Raw genomic sequence first — 19947 nt, 5'->3', positions numbered from 1 at the left:
GCTACAAAGCTAACGCAGCAGCTGCTGCTGCTTATGTCTTCTGGGCTCTGCAATCGATGTTTACTTGCGTTCTGTCTTACCACTGCCGCCGTCGCTGTCGCCGTCGCTGAAGATGTCTGAGATTGTTGGATCGCGCAACGCGTCGCGACGATCCGATTGCGCAGAGATGGGCCCAAAGTGGTTTTCCTTTCGTTTGGCACAGATCATTCCGCTTTGAATTCATAAACGATCAAGTCGTGCATCGCGCACCACAACGAGTGAAGGTTCATATATTTAGTGTACTAGTGTAGAGACCGGTAAGACTTTGTTCGCGTGCAACATTTATTTTATGTGCTTTTTTTGGCATTTTGTTTGTTATTTTGTATTTTTATACTCTTGCCGCTAAAGCTGTCAAGTACTGGCGCTTTTGTGTATGTACTTGTAAATCAAATTTAAAGTTATTGAAGACAAAAGGCTTTTCTTCGGAATTTGTATGTACATTTTTCGCCTTTTCAACGTTTCGCTGCACATTCTAAATAGTTACTTTGGAGCAGCCTCAGTGTCCGCATTTTACAACACATTTGCTCTCATATATACCTACATATATGCGCGTATTTGCATTTGTTTTTACGCTTGAGCGCCGATGCGTCCAATAACTAAACTACCAAGCGTTGGAAACAAAAACTAACTAACGTTAAACTAAACAACCAAACTCCCTCAATGTCGATGACAATCTAATCGTACTTGTGAAATTTTTAAACGCTTGTTTTGCTCGCGCGTGTTGTTGTTCGTGGAGTTGCAATTAGAAAACCATTAACTGGAATTAAATTACATCACGGGTGACGAGCGGAAGCGTATTGCCATCACCGTAGCACTGTTGCTCTACGCTCTGCGGTCTTCTATCCTCTTCAATCGTCAATCTTCAGTCTTCAGTCTTCCGTCCTTAGTCTTCAGTCATCTTCGCGGCCGTCGTCTTTTGTGCTGAACGCGCAGTGTTACGTGTCGGAAAGTGTGTACTGATAATTGTTGAATCTAATTGAAGGTGCGAGCATCCTTGAGGTGCGAACTAGTGACAAGTGAAGCAGATCAAATACTCGTACTCAAAAAAAGATTAATATAATAGTAGTCAAGCAAATCGATTTTATAGTTGTAATTGCGTGTGAATATCCCTCAATCTCACTTGTGAAGATTACTGCTGACTCTCTTGTGAATAGCGGAAACCAATTGGATAATTTGATTCGATACATTGGAATTGATTACAGCGCACAAAAACGGAAATAACAGCAGCAAAGCCATGATGAAATTCGAAATTATAACTTGGTTGCGTATTGGTGGTAAGTCGCTTGTTATTAATTGTTAAGGGAGACGTAGTCTGCAGTTTTTAAGAAAGATTATTTTAGTCTTAAATTTTAATTAAAATATGGATTTCCAAAATTTTTAATACGCCTGTAGGGCCGTTTCGAATACTTATCTCAGCATTTGATTTATAATAATAAAATTAAATAAAGTAACTTCAGTTAATTTTTAATGTAATTATCTACAGTAGAAACTCGACTGTTGCATGTATGAAAACCGGGCTCGGTGCAAGTGTTGAGATTTTCGCAAGTACTGAGGCTTTTTTGCATGCAAATAAAAATAAATTATTTCCAAATAGCCATCGAAGTTTATTTGTTTTTATTATATAATTAAATACACTTTAAAGCTATAAGTTTCATATGAAATTAAAGAAATTTTCGATTCTGATTTTTTTGTGCATAATCGTAGTTCAGTGGAATACTGTTTCTGAGCCTCTGCAGCGTCATAAGATCGTTTGAGCAAGCATTGTTTTTCTCTGCTCAATCCAAGCATATATTGAATGCTGATACTGCCTCCTCCGATGCAATTTTATTCGTATTTAGTATCACGTCGTTAGTTCCTTACCCGACTCTTTCGTCGTCTGCATTACAGTATTCTTCATTTAAAGTTGTAGGTTCCGAATAAGATTCAACAATACATTGCTCGATTTCAGATAGGGAGACTTGTTTCACTGGTTCTACTTCCTGAAGCAAAGTTGCAATGAATTGAATATTGGACGCCTCATCGGCTATCTGTAATCTTAACTCCGAAAGAGGAATAATATCGTCCCAATCCCAGTCAGATGCTTCTTCAGACAGTTTTTGAAGGGATGACTGAATTGAAGTTGCATCGCATGCACTAGTCAAAAAGTATATGTATAGCTTTTTTCAGGTCGATATTTCTCAGTGTTTCATCGATAAGATGGTTGCTTTGTAGTTCAATTTAATAAGCCTTATAATATTTTGATACATGGGCTGTATTAGAACTGTACAGTTTGGAGGAAAACACATTACCGATATTTGGCTGTTGTAGTGCTTTAACTCGCCTTTTTTGGGATCTCCATGTCATCAATAAGAAGAAGTGGTTTTTTCGGAAGATGTTGAGCACAAAGGAACTCTTCACATGTTTATTTAAGCAATTTTTGATCAAAACAGGATTCTTTGTTCTGACAAAAAAAAAATAACGTACCTCTGATACAAATGTTCTGTGAAACTTTTATTCAAATAAAGATAAGGTCATCCAAGCATTTTATTTCCTTTGTAGAGAGAACAAACTATTAGTAAACATTTTTAATGTTTTTTCAATTTTTTTTATTTTATGATTTCCAGCAGCATTTGTACGCAAGGAACGTCATTCTCTTCTTACTGATCTAATGCCCCGGAGCTGAGGAGTTTTATCAGGTAGAATCTTTCAAAATTAACCAGACTCCTCGGCTCTGTATATCTGCTCTATTGACAAACCTAGCTCCCTAATTTGTTGGTTAAATTTGCCCAAAAAATGGTTGATGAATTTTTAGCCATCGCATTCCATGCCTCTTTTTAAACCCAACCATTGCTAGCGTGGAAGCCTTCAGGCTTTTTCTGATTATTGGCAGGTAATAATTTGGCTTTCGCTTTTATCATATCACTTGTAACTGGTAAGTATTTGGCCCTTAGATCCGCAAACCAATTGAACAACGCCTTTTGCAATTTTGGAAACTCAGAAAACTTAAGAGTTTTCCTTCTGGATTCAGGTCGCCTAACAAACTTTGTTATAGACTGTTCATTTTTTTTAATAAGTGTTGTTGTTGCTCTATGCTCTGCATCAAAGTTTTTAAAAAGTGTACCAATGGAAATTCCCTGATGGACCACTTTATATTTCGATTGAACTATTTGAAAGAATTTCTACTGAATACAGAAAAGAATGGGAGCAATGTATTTATTATCTACTAATTAGTTATACCATACGCACTTTTACTGTTGAATATCCCCAAAATTGCTTTTGGCATTAAAAGTTTCCTCTGCCTCTGTTGTTAAAAATGGAAGCAGCTGCCAAATTTATATCTTCAAAGTTTTCACACTTACTCTTCTCATTTTTACTTTCATGCGAACGAATGGAATAAATCAAATCTCTCATATTTTATTACACATACATATATACAAGGTGGCATAAAATTAAGCCCCCTACGGAAGATTTATATTTTTGGAAAAAAAGCATTGTGCATCAAGTATATTTGACTCCTATGAATAGAGGTCAGAAACTACCGATAGTGGGCACCTTCGATATTTTGCGATAGTTTTTTGCTAACCATCGATAAATTATCGATAGTTTTCCCTAGTAGAGAAAAGGATATATTTTTGGGAAAAATTTAAAAATACGATCATATCCACATTTTAAGTTTTAATCTGGATCTACGGTTCGTTATTATAAGTCAAGCCTTGCTGAACATTCTCTCGGATTCCACTGATCTCGCGTGCAACAATTTTTCGTTGTAATCATCTGTAAGGGTTTAGTAAATATTTTGCCTTAAGATTTTGCAAAATATCATCATACTTCCACACCTGAGTACGAGATTTTTAATAGTAGCTCAATATGAATTAAAAAAAATCAAACGTTCAAACATTTAAGAATCCCTCCGAGTGCTTAATTGCCCCATCGCCGTTGCTCTTAACTTCAATGCGCCATCGGCTTCCATTGCACTATTGTGGTGCGGATTCTTGCATTCAGTTTTTAAGATTTTAGTTTTCATAAGATTTTAACTTTTCCTTTTCGTTACTTTCTTTGTTACATGTAAGTATTTACCCACTTTGAAAATCCGCCGCAATTATTGTTTAAAACCGATTTGGCACGAATGATTGAAGCAAAAATGTCACAATTGCAAGAGTTGCCCTGTTATTGATATTTCTAAGAGACGCCAATTAGGAAAGTTATATGCAGCGAAATTTTTCAAGTTTGGACACAGTTCGACTGCATAGCGACAGATTTGATGGTAGATGGAAAACTGATGAAAGTAAATTAGAGATTATCGATAATCAAAAACCAATGATAGCATCGATAGTGCCGTCGTTAATTTCAGACATCCATCTGTGTACTCGACAACTGCAGTATACAAACAGACGTTCCCACTCCTGTCGGTTCTACGTTACCGCAATGACCCGGATTTATATCTGGCTGAGGACTTGTCACTCCAATACCATTTCCCGTACGTGTATGGAAAATGATTATGTTGCTACAACTATAACAACAATAAACAGACAAGCAAAGGTTAAAATAAAGATGTTCACCACTCAAAATAATATTTTTATTTAGTATTATTTAGTAAAAAAATTGTTCAAAAATAAAATTAATGATTATTAATTTTGCGCCACCTTGTACTTTTACTTTGTTTTTTATATAACGTGTGCGAGATAAAATGTAGCCCCACTTTCAGCTATAATTGCACGTGCAACAAGAAAAACATCAACAAAACAAATTAAGCGTAGAGTACGACATTTTATACGAAGAAAATGCGAAACAGCGTTAGGTAAAAAAATTTAAAAAAATTCAAAGAAAATTTTACGCGACTCCGAATTTGCACTTTTTAATACTAAAATTAAATGATCTGCATACACAATTTTTTTTCTGATTATTATTTTAAATTTTGATGATTTTGTACCAGAATCGCAGTATCCTGAATTAAAAAAGGAATTACTTCACTATTCGGAACAACTCACGTATGTGAATCATTTTATTCCACTTTAAAATTTAAATTTAAAGCTTATGCTCGTTGTCACGATGACATTTTTCCTAAAACACTCTTTTGCTGTTCTTTGTTTGTCCATTCAGTTATGAGTTACAGAGTATTAAGAATGGAATGGTGTTTATGGGTTTATCATACAACAGATAATTTCGTGCAATTTCGGTTTCGTCGATTCTGTTCAAATATTTTTGATGTCAAATACAAACAAAATGAAATCGACCCATTTCTTAAACGGATGGTGACTGAGGATGAGAAATGTGCGAAAAGATCGTGGTCAAAACGAGATAAAGCAGCTCAAATGGTGGCCAAACTGGGACTAACAGCCAGAATGGTTCTACTGTGATTGGGTGGTACTTTAAAAGAATAATTTATTATGAGTTCCTTTCCTATGGTCAAACACTAAATTCAGATCTCTACTGTCAACAACTGGACCGTTTGGAGCTAGCGATTGACCAGTAACGCCCACAGAAGAGGTTTTGTGATCCATTAAGAAAACGCAAGGTCACAGCGTAGGGACTCGCCAAAAACTCCGGGAGCTTGATGGGGAAGTACTAATGCATCCACCATACATATACCCTGGACCAGGCCCCAAGCAATTATTACCCGCTTTTTCTTTCATTGCAAAACTTCCTGGGTGATAAAAAATTGGTATCAAGACAAGATTGTGAAAATCAATTACTAAAGTTTTTCGAAAATAAGGGCCAAGAATTCTATGAGAGAGGCATTATGAAGCTACCTTTAAAATGGCAACAGATTTTACAACAAAAAGGTGCATATTTGACTCAAATGGGATGAACTGAAACATCTTAAACAAAGTTTTTAATTTCACACAAAAATAATGGAATTATTTTTTCCCAAACTTATCGCATGCCGTTTTGTTCTAATCAGCCGAAAACTTTGGCTCTCATTAAGGGGGTGGTAGGGTTTAGCGCTAAAAAAAACACTTTTTTTTTGAATTTTTTACAGAAATATGGCTTGAGATACTTTAATAAAATCAGTTGCATGTTATTGTACATCTTTTCAATAAGTTTTTAAAAAATATTAATAATAAAATATTGACAAATAAGCCCATGACAGAGTTTTTTTGGAGATATGTTTTTCGAGAGGTGCTCTGCGGTGCCAATCGGCATTCGTCGTAGAATCATCTGAAACTAAAAAAGTCGAATTTTTCAGTTAAAGTATGACGTAATGCTCCCCCCCCCCCATTAATAAAATTTTTTTGTAGTTTTGGTGGCAAAAAAACGTAAAACGAGCATTTTTGACGAAAAATTTCGCCTATTTGTAAGTGAAAAACAACCTTAAAAAAAAAAAAAATAAAAAACAAACATTGGGGGGGGGGGAGGTATTTTTGATTTAGAAAACGTGCCAAATTTGAAAAGAATCGGTTGAATAGCTTCGGAGTTGTTATTGGCACCGACTTTTAAGAAGTCGTTTCGGGAAAAACGCGTTTGAAAAAATGACGCCGACAGCCGAGCCCTTGGGAATTGCCAAGCATCTATCGATGCTCCGCATTCGAGGTAGAGTGCCTACAAAGGCTATAACTTTGAGAGTTCTGCTCCGATCCACTTAAAATTTTGACACAACATTCTTGAAATGATTTACTATAAGATGAGTGAAGAAAAAAAATGTCGATTTTGTGACCCCCCCCCCCTTAATAAATCGAGACTTAAATTTTAAAATCGGCAGATGGCAGTTATTATTCCTTGACCCCATTAAAGATAAGTCGTTACCAGAATCTTGTTTGTTTTATTTGCCATTGCAGTGTGTTATAACAAATACATACAGGTATCCCTTGTATAACGCGGTCTTATACAACGCGGTTTCGATATAACGCGATTTGGAAAAATTAGGTTTCAGTACAACGCGAAATTTAGGCTTATATAATGCGAAGGGGAAAACATAATTATAAAATCTGGTAACACTAATTTGCGTACCACATATTTATAATATGTAATGTATTTTCAATGTAAACCGGGAATTACCCTTTTTTGCCTTAGATAGATAGAATAGATATTAATCTAGCACCTTATTACGAAATTGAAAAGGAGCTTAAAAAAACCACCCACCAAAAACTGATAACAGATTTTGCAACTATAAAACCAGTAGAAGAACCACAAGGTCCCACAACTAGTTTCTTATCCAATAGCGAAAACTATGTTGAAGAAATATCTTCTGATGAAGTTATTGCTCCCCCAAAACGCCCACATGCAAAGATCTTTGAAGACAGTGAAACAGATTAATTACCATATAAAGTTTGAAGAATAACAATAAAGTTTTTAATAAACCTTTAATTTGTTTTAGTTTGTTTTTAAATTTTTTGTTTTGTGTTTTTAATTGTATAAGAAAGTCTGATCTTTAGTATTGAGTTGAAATATATGTGCATCTGTTATTTTTATTTAAAAAAAAAACCTATTGGAACATAACCCCCAAATTTATATGAAAACTATGTTTTAGATAACGCGGAATTACATAACGCGCAATTCTTCTGGAACGTAACTATCGCGTTATACGAGGGATACCTGTACATACATACATAAATGACATTTTTAACGGTATCCGAGTTTGGATGTTTTATTGCCCGAGCAAATTAATATGCTTAATTGCAATTTTTAAAATGATATATTCAATCAAAATTGAGAAAAGAGGCTGCAATGACTAGCATAATTAAATTCATTAAAAGCACCAATACAGTGAAATATATCCATACAATAGGATGGCATCAACTGATGCGAATTTCAAGGTCCATTTATTGATACTCTGCTTTTTGATTTGGCACATTTAAGATACCTTAATGGCACTTTTATTGCGCATTCCATGATTCGCATAATTATTTCACTTACATAAAGTATCTTCTGCACTCACCTTCAAGCATACATAGACACATATAGCACATACGTACATATGTATGTACATTCCATACGAACCATTGCTATATGAAAAGTTGATTATGAGTGAATAGCAAAAATTGTGGCAAAGTGTAACTTAAATAACTAACAAAGTGTAACTTAAGTAACTTAAAAAAAGCAGCATTTAAGAAAAAAAGCAATAATAAAAAAGAAATAAGCTAGGAAATAAAACCGAAAGCGAATAAAAAATTAGTTGTTGAATACGTATAAAATTGTTGCGCTCATTAGTGTATATTTTGGTAAACTCAGTGGGAAACAACTCTATACATTCCTTTTGTTTGGATTTAAAGCATTTATTGCTACATCTAATTACGCATAGAAAATTGATTCTGAATGTATCCGCGGTACTTTCAAGCTGCCGCTTCTGCCATAAGCTACTACTGTTTGAAGGTCAAACTGCCACGTTTGTATATAAACACCAATCAACTCAATCATAATCATATCACATTTAGACAACTGGAATTTCTGAAAAGTGAGCTATAATTAGATTTTAATGCAAATAAAGAAAAAAGAAAAAACAAAAAAGAAAAAATCTCATTTACTTGTGGCATTGTTCTGAGCCGTCTTCAACCCTTCTTCTCATATTTTTTTATTTTTAAACTATTAAAGCAATTATTTTTAGTAATAATAAAAAATATAGAAGGATATAAAATCTGGCGAAACCGCAGTGCTTAACACATTTCTCACCGCTTCCAAAAATTAGTCTTCATTATATAGCGCAGTATTTTCAGTACTTCCGGATTCGCAAAAGAAAAAAAAGCAAATTAAAAAAACAAATTCGCCTAATGCTGAGGCATCTCGAAATGCAATAGCAAAACTCCCAGTACATCCCGCCATGAAAAAGTTACTCATCAGTCTCATGTAGAATTTAATTGCCATGACATGGAAAGACGGCAAATGTAACCAAATACAAATATTACTGTGACTATAGGCATTATGAACATTTATTATATTTATTTACTGTTTTATTTAATAATCTAAAAATGCAATACAGTATTTCTTACAGGCTATGAAAAAAGGATTAATACTAAATAATTCAATCAAAAATAAATTAAAGTTATAATCTACTTGTTTCGTTGCAATGAATGAAAGAAAATATAACATTTCTTATATTTTGCAGAAAAATAATATATGTATATATATATAATTGGCGCTTACATCCTTTTTTGGGTATTTGGCCGAGCTCCTCCTCCTACTTGTGGTGTGCGTCTCGATGTTGTTCCACAAATGGAGGGACCTACAGTTTTAAGCCAACTCCGAACGGCAGATATTTTTTTATGAGGAGCTTTTTCATGGCAGAAATACACTAGGAGGTTTGCCATTGACTGCCGAGGGGCGACCGTTATTAGAGAAATGGTTTTCTCAATTTCGGTGTTTCACCGAGATTCGAACCAACGTTCTCTCTGTGAATTCCGAATAGTAGTCACGCACCAACCATTCGGCTACGGCGTCCGTTAGAAAACGAATATTTGATAATATTTACAATTGAGTTCAACAATTCATTTAGTAACAATTTGCACTTTGTTGAGAAAAATCTAGGCCAATATTAAATTATTTCAAAACCCCACAAATCGAAGCATTGGGAGCACAAAAAGTTTTAACCATCCCTAACCAGAAAATATAATGATTTCGTAAGTTTCATTGAGGAATATGGAAATTAATTTTCTCGAGTAGCGATGGGAAGTCAATCGCTTCAATATTGGGATACATTCTAAAGATTACCATCTTAATCAAAAAGTTCAAGGAAAATATTTAGAAAATTCAAAATACAAGTTTATAACTGATATTATGATATTATCGCCTTCAATGTTACTCCACTTCAACTCCAATGCGCTTATGCCAGCGTCTAATCCAGCTCTCGAAACATTTCTGGAACTCTATTTTTGGTATATCCATCAGAGCCGCTTTCAAATTTTCCATTACATCCTTTCGGCTGCTAAAACGCGATCCTCGTAGTCGTTTTTTTGGCTCGATTAAACCCGAAAAAATTGCGGGGAGCCATATCAAATGAATTGGATGACTGTTGGATGCTATTCGTTTCGTTCGTGGTCAAATTCACGGATAATAATGGAACTGTGGGACGGTGTGTTATTATGGTGAAAAATCCACGAGTTGTTTACACACAAATTCTTTCTTTTTTGGTAAATTTCGCCTTCACGTCAACGTCTCATAGCGCTCAAATAAAAGTACATGTCAACTGTAAAACCTTCTTGCAAAAATTCATGGTGTACAGTACCGCTGAAATCCATAAAACCGTGAGCAACGCCTTCTTTTCCGACTGAAAACGACGTCGCTTTTCTGGTCTTGGTTCATTCGGAGCTCACCACTCACTCGCAGTAATGATGAGTTTGATGAATGTTCATGAATCTGCGGTCCGAATTCAGCCTTGAAAATAATGTCTTTGGTGATATCAACGTGGTTCCTTTTTTGTATCGAACTAACTTTGGGACCAATTTTGCAGCAACACGGTGCAAACCCAATTTCTTAATTACGAATTACGATAATATATTTAACATGTATTTATTCTGAATGGTCCAGGCGGGAAATAATTTCTAGTTTTCAGTAAATTGCGATCTCAGAGCCATCTACAAAATATTTATTTTGTGGAAGCTAAAATATTCCGCGCATGAACCAAAATGGGCCACAGAAAAGATTTCTCGAAATACCTCGATTCTAGCGTCGGCTAGCGATTCCAACTATAACTAAGAACCGTTTATTTAGATGAAAAAATAAATACAAAAATTAAATTTCATACACACCGCGATTTTGTATGCATTTCGGGATATGTATATAGGGGGAATTTAGTTTGAAAAATGTTTATACGTTCATCACACTTATTGGAAGAAAGTTCTGTATGCACTTTCACACAGCTGTCCTGTTCTGTGTGTCCCCCAAAATTACATCTTTTTGCGATTTCAGTACACTTTTTGACAGCCGACTAGTGAATTGTTGAAACAAAGTTTTCTGAAAGTTTGAGTTGTATAGGGTGGGCCATGTAAAATTTGCTTTTTGAATCGGTTATAAAATAAAAACTAATCAGTATTTTTTCAAACTTTTTTTTTTATTTTGAAGATTGAACATTGTCATTTATGAATGCAAAATAATATCGTTCAAATGACTGCCACGACTGGCTTTACAGTAGGCCATTCGATCAACCCAATTTTTAAGCACATTTTCCATTGCTTGGGCTCCAATTTCATGAATGGCAACTTCGATTTCGTGTTTTAAAGCATCAATCGTCTCTGGATGATTCGCATAGCATTTGTCCTTAACGGTTCCCCACAAGAAATAGTCCAACGGGCTTAAATCACAGCTCCGAGGCGGCCAATTGATATCGGAATTTCGGCTAATTATTCGGTTTTCAAAAACGGTAGCCAAAAGTTAGAGTGTAACTTTGGCAGTGTGACAAGTTGCACCCTCCTGTTGAAACCAAATGTCGCCCATGTCTTCAATTTTTGGAAACAAAAACTCGTTGAGCATGTCACGGTAACGCTTGCCATTTAGTGTAACCGCGGCTCCTCGCTCATTTTCGAAAATGATGTCGCCAGACCAAAAACCGCACCAAACAGTGACTCATTGTAGATGCATTTGCTTCTCTACAGTAACGTCTGGATTTTCTGAGCCCCAAATTCGACAATTTTGCTTATTGACGTAGCCACCGATGTGAAAATCAGAAAAAAAGAAGAAGACTCAGCACTTTGGAAATAGGTTTTCAATATTTCCCAATTTTGTTCAAGCGTATAGCGTCCCATTTCGTAAATGTCAAACCTTTAAGTAAATTATGAACAAATTATTGTCATTTGTGTTACCATTCTCAAAAGAATAGGTGGTTCAAAAAGCAAACGCTATATGGCCCACCCGTCATATAGAAACGTGATTTCTTAGTTTTCCTAGGTTGGTGATTTTAAGCGCCTCCAGTTTGAGGAGGTATTGAAGAGGAGTATTTGAAAAAACTAATATTAATTTAAATGCAAATATTTTTGGCAAAAAAAGTTTTTTCTTGGAATTTCCGCTTACAAAGAATTCGAATCTGTAATAAATTTTTACCAAAAATTACCGTCAGTGTGCGCTTTGGAGCAAAATACATGAAATATCCCACATCTCAACGTTTGTTTCGGCTAAGTTCGATTCGACAACTAGATGAACAACCAAAGCAAGTTCGAGAACAAGAGAATGACAACTGATAAAGCTTTTTGGCTACAAACAATTGTAAGGTCGTCTGAAAATTTTCTGTGTAAATCACTTTATATGCAGCCGATTTATATGGTGCCTACTTACCATACACTGCATCAAAAAATGTTAAATACAGTATTTGTTTAGGAAGAGAAAGAACGATATCAGAGGCATTAATGAATACAAACGAAAATATTTTTTTACAAGTAAAAACCTTACTTAAGGATGAAATGGCAAACAAAATTTTAAACGTTTTCTAGCAGTTATTTTTTTTAATTTGACCTTGTCTTTCGTTCAAATGAAGCTCAAAGATGTGTACATACAGCAAATATATGCCGCAGAAATCATTCAATGCTTGTTTCGGTGAATAACGGTACATACTATTGCAATACGTGTACAGTTGCCAGAAGTTTATATTTTGTTATGAAGGACAATTTTTACTTTTGAAGGCTAAAAGCCGAAGTAAAGAGTTACAGTGAAAAATCCTCAATATCCAAACCCGTTCTACCAGCCAATCGGTCGTGAAAACACGGGAAAAGAATGGAACACTTCAACTGGCAAAATGTAGAGGACGAAAAAAACTGTTTAATGAGAAACCAGAGTATTTAAATGCAAACCAGAAAGTGCCTACAATCAAAAGGATACAACGGATGTGTTCCACGAAAGAAACCATTTATATCAGCGAACAATGCAGTCAAAAAAGAGGACTCGATTCGGAACTTAATGAACATAGGAACTTAATGAACACTGTGATTTTTAAAAAAAATCGATTTTTTTTTGTATTTTCTTAAAGTAGATATATTCAAAAAATTAACTTAAAATCTTGAAAATTGACGAAGCTATACCCAATACAATAAGTGCAGGTAGTGAGTTACAACGGCCAATGAAAACTTTAAACGCGTTTTTCTCAAAACGACTTTTCTGACCACGATGGCCTCGATTTCTCGAAGACTTATGAACCGATTTTAATTTTTTTTTTTTTGTACATGCATTGGCTACAGTCGTTTTTAAAAATTCCATAAATTAAGCCTTTCGAAAACAAAGAAAGGGTAAAAACACAAACTCAAAAAAAAAAAATAAATAAAAAAAAACCGCCACGACCGACAATAGCCATTGATGTATACCTAGATTAAGAATTTTTTTGGTTTTTTGCTTTCAGATGATGTTTCACCGCTGTATCGTGGCCACCAGGGTGCATCAGTTTTTTTATGACGTCATAATATTTTTATTAATATAATATTTTTTAATAAAATTTTAAAATATGTCCGATCTTCAAATAGTCATCCCTACTTATAAAAAAAATGCATAAAAACCACTTAATTTTCACGCGTTCACAGTGGTGTTCCCCCTTAAGACAAGACCCGCAACATAATTCTGAAATTATCCCAACTTAGTTGCTTCACTGGTAAATCAGTGCTCCCACATCCCCCCCAGTTTTCGGATCTTAATCCTATGGAGCATTTGGGAGATATTTTGGAAAATAAAAACCGAAAACACTCAATTCAAATAGAGAGCAATTGAAGCCGATTATTTAAAAAGAATGGCAAAATATTTCTCCAGACAAAACAAATAAGTTGGTGTTTTCTACGAAAAGTCGACGTAAAAGTGTAATTTACGCAAAATGATAACACACATTCTATTAACAACTTTTTAATTAGGAGTAAACATGAATTTTTTTTTACTGTATTTACAATTTTTATGCCAGATATTGAAGATAATTAATTTTGTGTTATTTCAGTAGTGAAAAAACTAAATTGTTTTGTTAAGTTTTGGTTATTTTTTGTCACCTATCCAAGCAAGAAACAAAACCTATAAAAGTTTTGAGGTAAATCTTCTTTTTATTTAATACCGAAGTTTCTGCGTTTTATTTTTTAAAGTTGCTGCTGTATTTACAATTTTTCTATGCAGTGTATGTTAACTTTCATATAGGGAACCTTACACATAAATGGTTTTTATGAGAAGCCTCTCAAGTGACAGAAATACAATCGAAAGTTTGTTTTTGGCTTCTTAGACGTAAGCAAAATAAAAGTACAACCAAAAACGTAACGTTTCCTTCAACCATATTTGTATGGTTTAGTGGAAAATGAAAAAGTACCTTTCTCTTCTAATATTCAAAGCGATCGGATTATTGAAAACCCAAAACTTAGCCGTGATTTAATTTTTCAAAATTTTAGTTTTGGCGTGTCAAGCAGTTCCAGCATGGAACAGAGCGCTTTCTAATACTAGTTTTAAAATTTTTGCTCACCATGGAATCTTTTTGCTTCAATGTGCATCGACGAGTTTCTAGCAGCAGCGTTGATGATGGATATCTACATGAATTGCTGAATGCCATTACAAAACCCACTCAAACTGACAAATATCATCTCGGCTCGCAGCAATGATTTGCATTTACTGATTTCCCGTTATGCGAGTTTAACATCCGATATTATGAAATGCGAACTGTTGCACAAACAACTATTTACATAGCACCAGTACATAGATTTACTTGCAACATGGTGGCCATTCAAGTGCGCCGATATAAAGAGTGGGAAAAGCTGCAGTTTCTTGCAATAATACGCATGCAAAGCAATAATATTTTAAATGCAGTGCAATTTCCTTATACTTAATTATTTTTGCGGCTTGAACAAGTAAGGTGCTGTAAACTTCGCCAATATCCAAATAAGTTATAATGTAAACAATTTACATTTAATGATATTTTTAACTTATTTACAATTTGATTTGTTTACCTAAATACAAAGTTTACAAGCAAAGTAGCGCAATTAATCCACCAATTTTTTGTTTGAAGAACTTCTTTACTAAATAAAAAAAAATGATTTTGAGTGTGCCTTTCATTACTGGTCTATTTGCCCAGATAGGTGGCATAGGGTCGAGAGATTTTTAAAAATCTTACTGACCGACTGAGTTGGCTTAAGCTCAAAACATATACCTATTTGTACATACCATACTTATATATTCCTCGCTGCAAAATTGTTGGACCCCCACTTAATGACAATTTTTGACTATGTAAATATATGGTTTTGTTTTATTAAATTATTTTTTATAAAAGACTAGTTCATTCTATAACAAGGACCATAATAATCCAATTACAAAATTTGTTCAAGATTTATAAAAATTCGACAAATTTTAATTAAAGTTTTATAATTTTTAAACGGAATAAAAAATTTATTTATTAAATTTTAGTGCAATAAAGTCAGTTTCGAAATGGCGCAGAACTCTTGTTGATTTTTGATATTTATACTCCTGATGATGTTGCGCATTTTCCCCATACCGCGAGTTTTTTTTTTTCCCATTTATTTTATACATCTGTCCTTTGACATTAAGTATGTTGTTTAACAATTTGGTCAGGATTTATACACATCGCTTAATGGCCAGTGTCGCGATACCGCGAGTGCACGACTTTTTTTCATATGGGAGAAAACAGTCAATGCTGTCAGAAAAACAATTTTTTTTCAAATAAATGCATTTTTGGAGCCTCTTGAAACTTCCATTTTTTATAGTAATATTGAATGTGCATTAAAACGGGATACTGGGATTTTTCTAAGAATTCCTATTAAAAAGTTTTAATTTCTATTAAAAAGACTAAATACACTGCGTTACAAAAAAGAACTTTTTTTCTGTCCTATGAACCAAATATACTTTTTCGGAAAGGGGAGAATAAATAAAAATATACGTGTATCGGCGATTTTCATGTGCACGTCAGAATTTTTTTTTTATGTATAAAATATAGAGCTCGTAGTCCGCCTGTGTGAAAAACTTTGGATCAATTTTTAAACCTTTTTCCGTGATCCAATCGCGCTGAATTTCTGCAGGCAGACTCGTGGAAATGTTTTTATTATGTAAAATAAAAAAATAAAAATTTATCAATTCTCAGATTTTCTTAAATTCTTTTTTTTCTAAAAAAAAAATTTTTCTAAATTTTCGGCATAAGTTGAAGGGACTCCAAATTTTTAAACAATTTATTTACCTTTTATTTATTGTTTCATACAACACACTCTGTGCCGTTTGTTACAGTTCCGATCATCTGACAGTTGCGCTACAAGGAGACGTATACTTTGACAATTGTGTGTGTGGAGTGAAATACCTTTCTTTTGATACCCACATCGGCATATCTCATGTAATTTTTTTTTTAATTTCGAACAGGTGGCAACCCTGTGAAACATTGTCAGTGGCAACACCTAGGTGAAATGTCTAGAAATGTGATACGCTATCTGTGTGCCCAATTTCATTCAAATCCGTTAAGCTAATCCTGAGATCGTGTGGCTATACAGATATGCATACAAGAATTGCTCGTTTAAAGTTATAAAATGCAAAAAAAATAAAAAATTGTGACGTGTACATGAAAATCGCCGATACACGTGTATTTTTATTTTTTATCCCCTTTCCGAAAAAGTATATTTGGTTCATAGGACAGAATGTGTGTAACGCGGTGATATGAATCAGTAACTTCGTTTCGTTCTGTCGAATGCAGCTTTAAAATTGACAAAAAATGATGTGTGCCGATTCTCCTTTCATGGCTATTTTCTAAGACTGTTGCAGTTGCTTGCTGATTTGCCGATGATAGGTTGGGGTATAGAGGAGATACAGCAGAGGACCCACAATGCTTCCTTGTGGAACGCCTACGTTTATATTATATTTTTTTCGAGACGAATATGCATTTTCGTGTTTTACGCAATTGTTCACTCCTCTCGGGAGCATAGGGCCTCGACAAGGCTTGTCTTGCGTTGGTTTCGCTAATTATTTTGATTTATGACAAGGTAGAGGATTAGCCTGCCGCTATCAGCCCTAAGTAGTGGGGATGCTCACCTGTCGTTGCTTAGGAACAGCGCCTTCCTATTGCTTGGAGCGCCATCTGTGTCTCACATTTTTCTACCAGAAGTATCACTGATGGTTGAGGACTTCGCTAGAGTGGTGTTTCTTCGCTATTACCGCGGCTGCCCGCTTCCTCTTGCTGGCGCCACTGATGCAATGTGTAACTGTGTGTTTTCTTTGTGTTTGCTTGTTTTAGCAGCCACAATGCAAATAATGCGCTGACTATTGTGCGGGAGTAAGAGTTTGAGGAAGGGATTGTTTTTTTGTTGTTTTTAGAAACAGGGAAAGTAGGTAAATTTCGAAAAGTGCGAGGACCGTGTTTTACGTGGGATTCGACCACACAACCTCTGGGATGGCAGGCTAGTGCGCTTACTACTAGCCTACCGAGACCGAGAACCTATCATTAATCAAGAATGATAGAAACAAGATTGCGCCCATCAGAGCGTACGTGACGTCACGTTTGCTGAGTTGTGCAGTATTGCCAACCATTTGCTCTTCGCAATAAATTTAGTGCTTTTTTATACCGAAAATGCGAAAATTTTGAAGTTTCGTGTTTGTTTCTTTTTGCGTTTAATTTAAAGCTACCGAAACTGTAAGTTAAAAAAAACTGTATTATTAAAGAAAGAATGTTATAAAAGGTCACTCTGAGAAGGTTTTAGTGCTAATGAAAATTAGTTGATTCTTATAAAATTTAGTATTTTGAAAAAATGGTTTTTGCAAATCATATTAAATTGTTCAACCAAGTCGTGGATCTGCACATTTTATAGTGTCTAATATTGTTGCACAGCCGCTGATAAGATTGAACAATGTGTGAATGTGGATTTTAATAGTGCTGATGGAGTTGCGCCAGGAGAAGTGCCTTGAACGGATGGTGCCACTGGATGGATGGCGGAGGCAGTGTACTCAGTCCGTGGATCGGTGCTCAGTTACTATTCCTATAGATATTTTAAAACATTTAACTTTAATTTAATGAAATATTATAAACATATGTATGTATGCTTTATTGAGGTTCTTACTAGCACAATTTTTCACTGCACATTTCATGTTTTCTTATTTTTCACTTATACGAGTACACTTTCACGAATTATCTTATTTTTGCGTAAATATTCACTAAAACGTTTTTTACCGTTTCTTCTTATTAACGCACATTTCAAAGAAGAAACGAATATTCATAAACATCAACAATAACCGCAATCATGGGCAATGTGACCAGATCTCTGAGAAGACTTTAGTGCTAATGAAAATTTTTTTACTCTTATAAAATTTGATAATTTCAAAGTGCAAATTTAATTTTTGGCTCCATTTAAGGTTATGCAAAAATATTAAATGCCCCTCTCTCAACTCTTCTTAAGATTGAAAGCCTTTTTACACATTTTAAAAAGCCTTTGAATATTTATTGAATGCGAATTAAAACCATAGAGGTGTAATCGTTTCTTCCGGTCATCAATCCTTAGTGAGACATAGGGCATTAAGAGTTATATTCATTGTAAAAATAAACAACAAAATACCAGAAAATACTAAAGAAACCATACTGACATTTTTACAAAGAGAGTACCTTATCTAGTTACATAACTTCAAATATAGCAAAAAAGTCGTTCCCTTAACAAAAGAGTCTCGCTTAAAAAAAACCTCATAAATTAAATTGTACATAAGCTTGACACATTTATTTAAAAAAACGCACATTTTAAAGACAATTTGTCTCGCATACAAAGTTCTTTAAGTGATTCAATAAAAATTTGTTGGTTTATTTTCTTTGAATAGGCATTTTAATGCGTTTTTATATCCAAAGCTAGGCAACACTGCAGTAGCGAGAGAGAGATTTGACTGCCGAAAGCAGAAGAACACCAACAACACCTGCACTCGCGGGCAATGCCACCAGATGTTAAAAAAAAGTAAAGCTAAATAAAACTGTGCGAATTGTTTAAATAATTATTAAAAAATGTATATTTTACAAAATTATAAACATGACATTTTAATTAGAACAACTAGAAAAATGTCATGAAGAAAGAACTAAAACTCCGAGACACAAAATAATAAAAATAACAAAAAAAAAATGATAAATCGAGTTACGAAAATGGTAATCTGGCCATACTGGAGCTAAAATCACGTAACTAGTTATCAAATTCGCTGAGCGCAAAGTAACGGGACCACGATGGGCGCCATCTCATTATTCTTTGCATCATGATCATTAATATTATATATGGCGAGAGCAACTCGCAGTACTGTGTTGGCAGCATAGACTAACCCACTTTTTTCTGTTTCATAGCGCTTTATATGGTGTTTGAAAAATGTTTTCTGAAACCAAATTGGTGAATGGGAATTAGACGTTTATTTTCAATGACTAACTGTTTAGATTTTAACAGTATTTTGTTTAAAAAGCTTCGATATTACTGGTAACAGAGATATTGGCTCCGGTATCAATGGGAAATCAAATTCAGGGGACTTTTTAAGTTGCATTTGAAATGGAATACAGCTTTATTAATGCATCTAACTCGGTGTAGGCCATACAGTGAATAAAATTTGGCAATCTTTCGAATAATTCAAGTTTTAGAGTAAGAAATTATTTGGCTCATGTAAAAGTTTACCACAGAACTACGGTCCTTCGTATAACGTAAATATTGCCTAAATTTATAAATAGTGTAAATACCCACTCTGACTACATTTTTCTTCACCAGCAAAAATATTACATTTTTCATATGCATCCATACATACTTTTGAAGTAGCTTACATATGTACGTGATGATTCGATTTGAGCAAGTCAATAGTTTGGAAACCCATAAATGAAACCACTTCAGCTTTGACATACATACATATTTACACAAGCAGATACTTAAGCGAACCCATTCATACATGTGTTTGGTTCATCTGTCTGAATAGTCAAGTTGATTGCCATTAAGCGAGTGTATTAAATAAACTTATGAATGCGCTCGTATCCATTACCATAAAAATATGTTAAGAAATTACACTAGTACACAAGTAATTGAAAAAAATGTGGAAATATGTATGAACATCGAATTATCTATTAAA

The 19947-nt window shown here is 34.4% G+C and overlaps 1 protein-coding gene across 1 annotated transcript in view; it reads left to right on the top strand.

Moving 5' to 3' along the window:
* Positions 1 to 70: 70 nt before the first annotated feature.
* The window catches only part of LOC128855236 (mucin-2), a 67418-nt gene continuing 47541 nt past the window's right edge, over positions 71 to 19947 (top strand). Inside the window, exon 1 of the mRNA XM_054089962.1 lies at positions 71 to 1313. Within this exon, the coding sequence (XP_053945937.1) occupies positions 1274 to 1313 (40 nt within the window). The 5' untranslated portion in view covers positions 71 to 1273. The remainder of the gene's footprint in view (positions 1314 to 19947) is intronic.

Source organism: Anastrepha ludens, chromosome 2 (assembly GCF_028408465.1).
Source record: "Anastrepha ludens isolate Willacy chromosome 2, idAnaLude1.1, whole genome shotgun sequence".
NCBI classification, from domain to species: Eukaryota; Metazoa; Arthropoda; class Insecta; order Diptera; family Tephritidae; genus Anastrepha; species Anastrepha ludens.
This window is presented reverse-complemented; position numbering and strand designations above follow the sequence as displayed.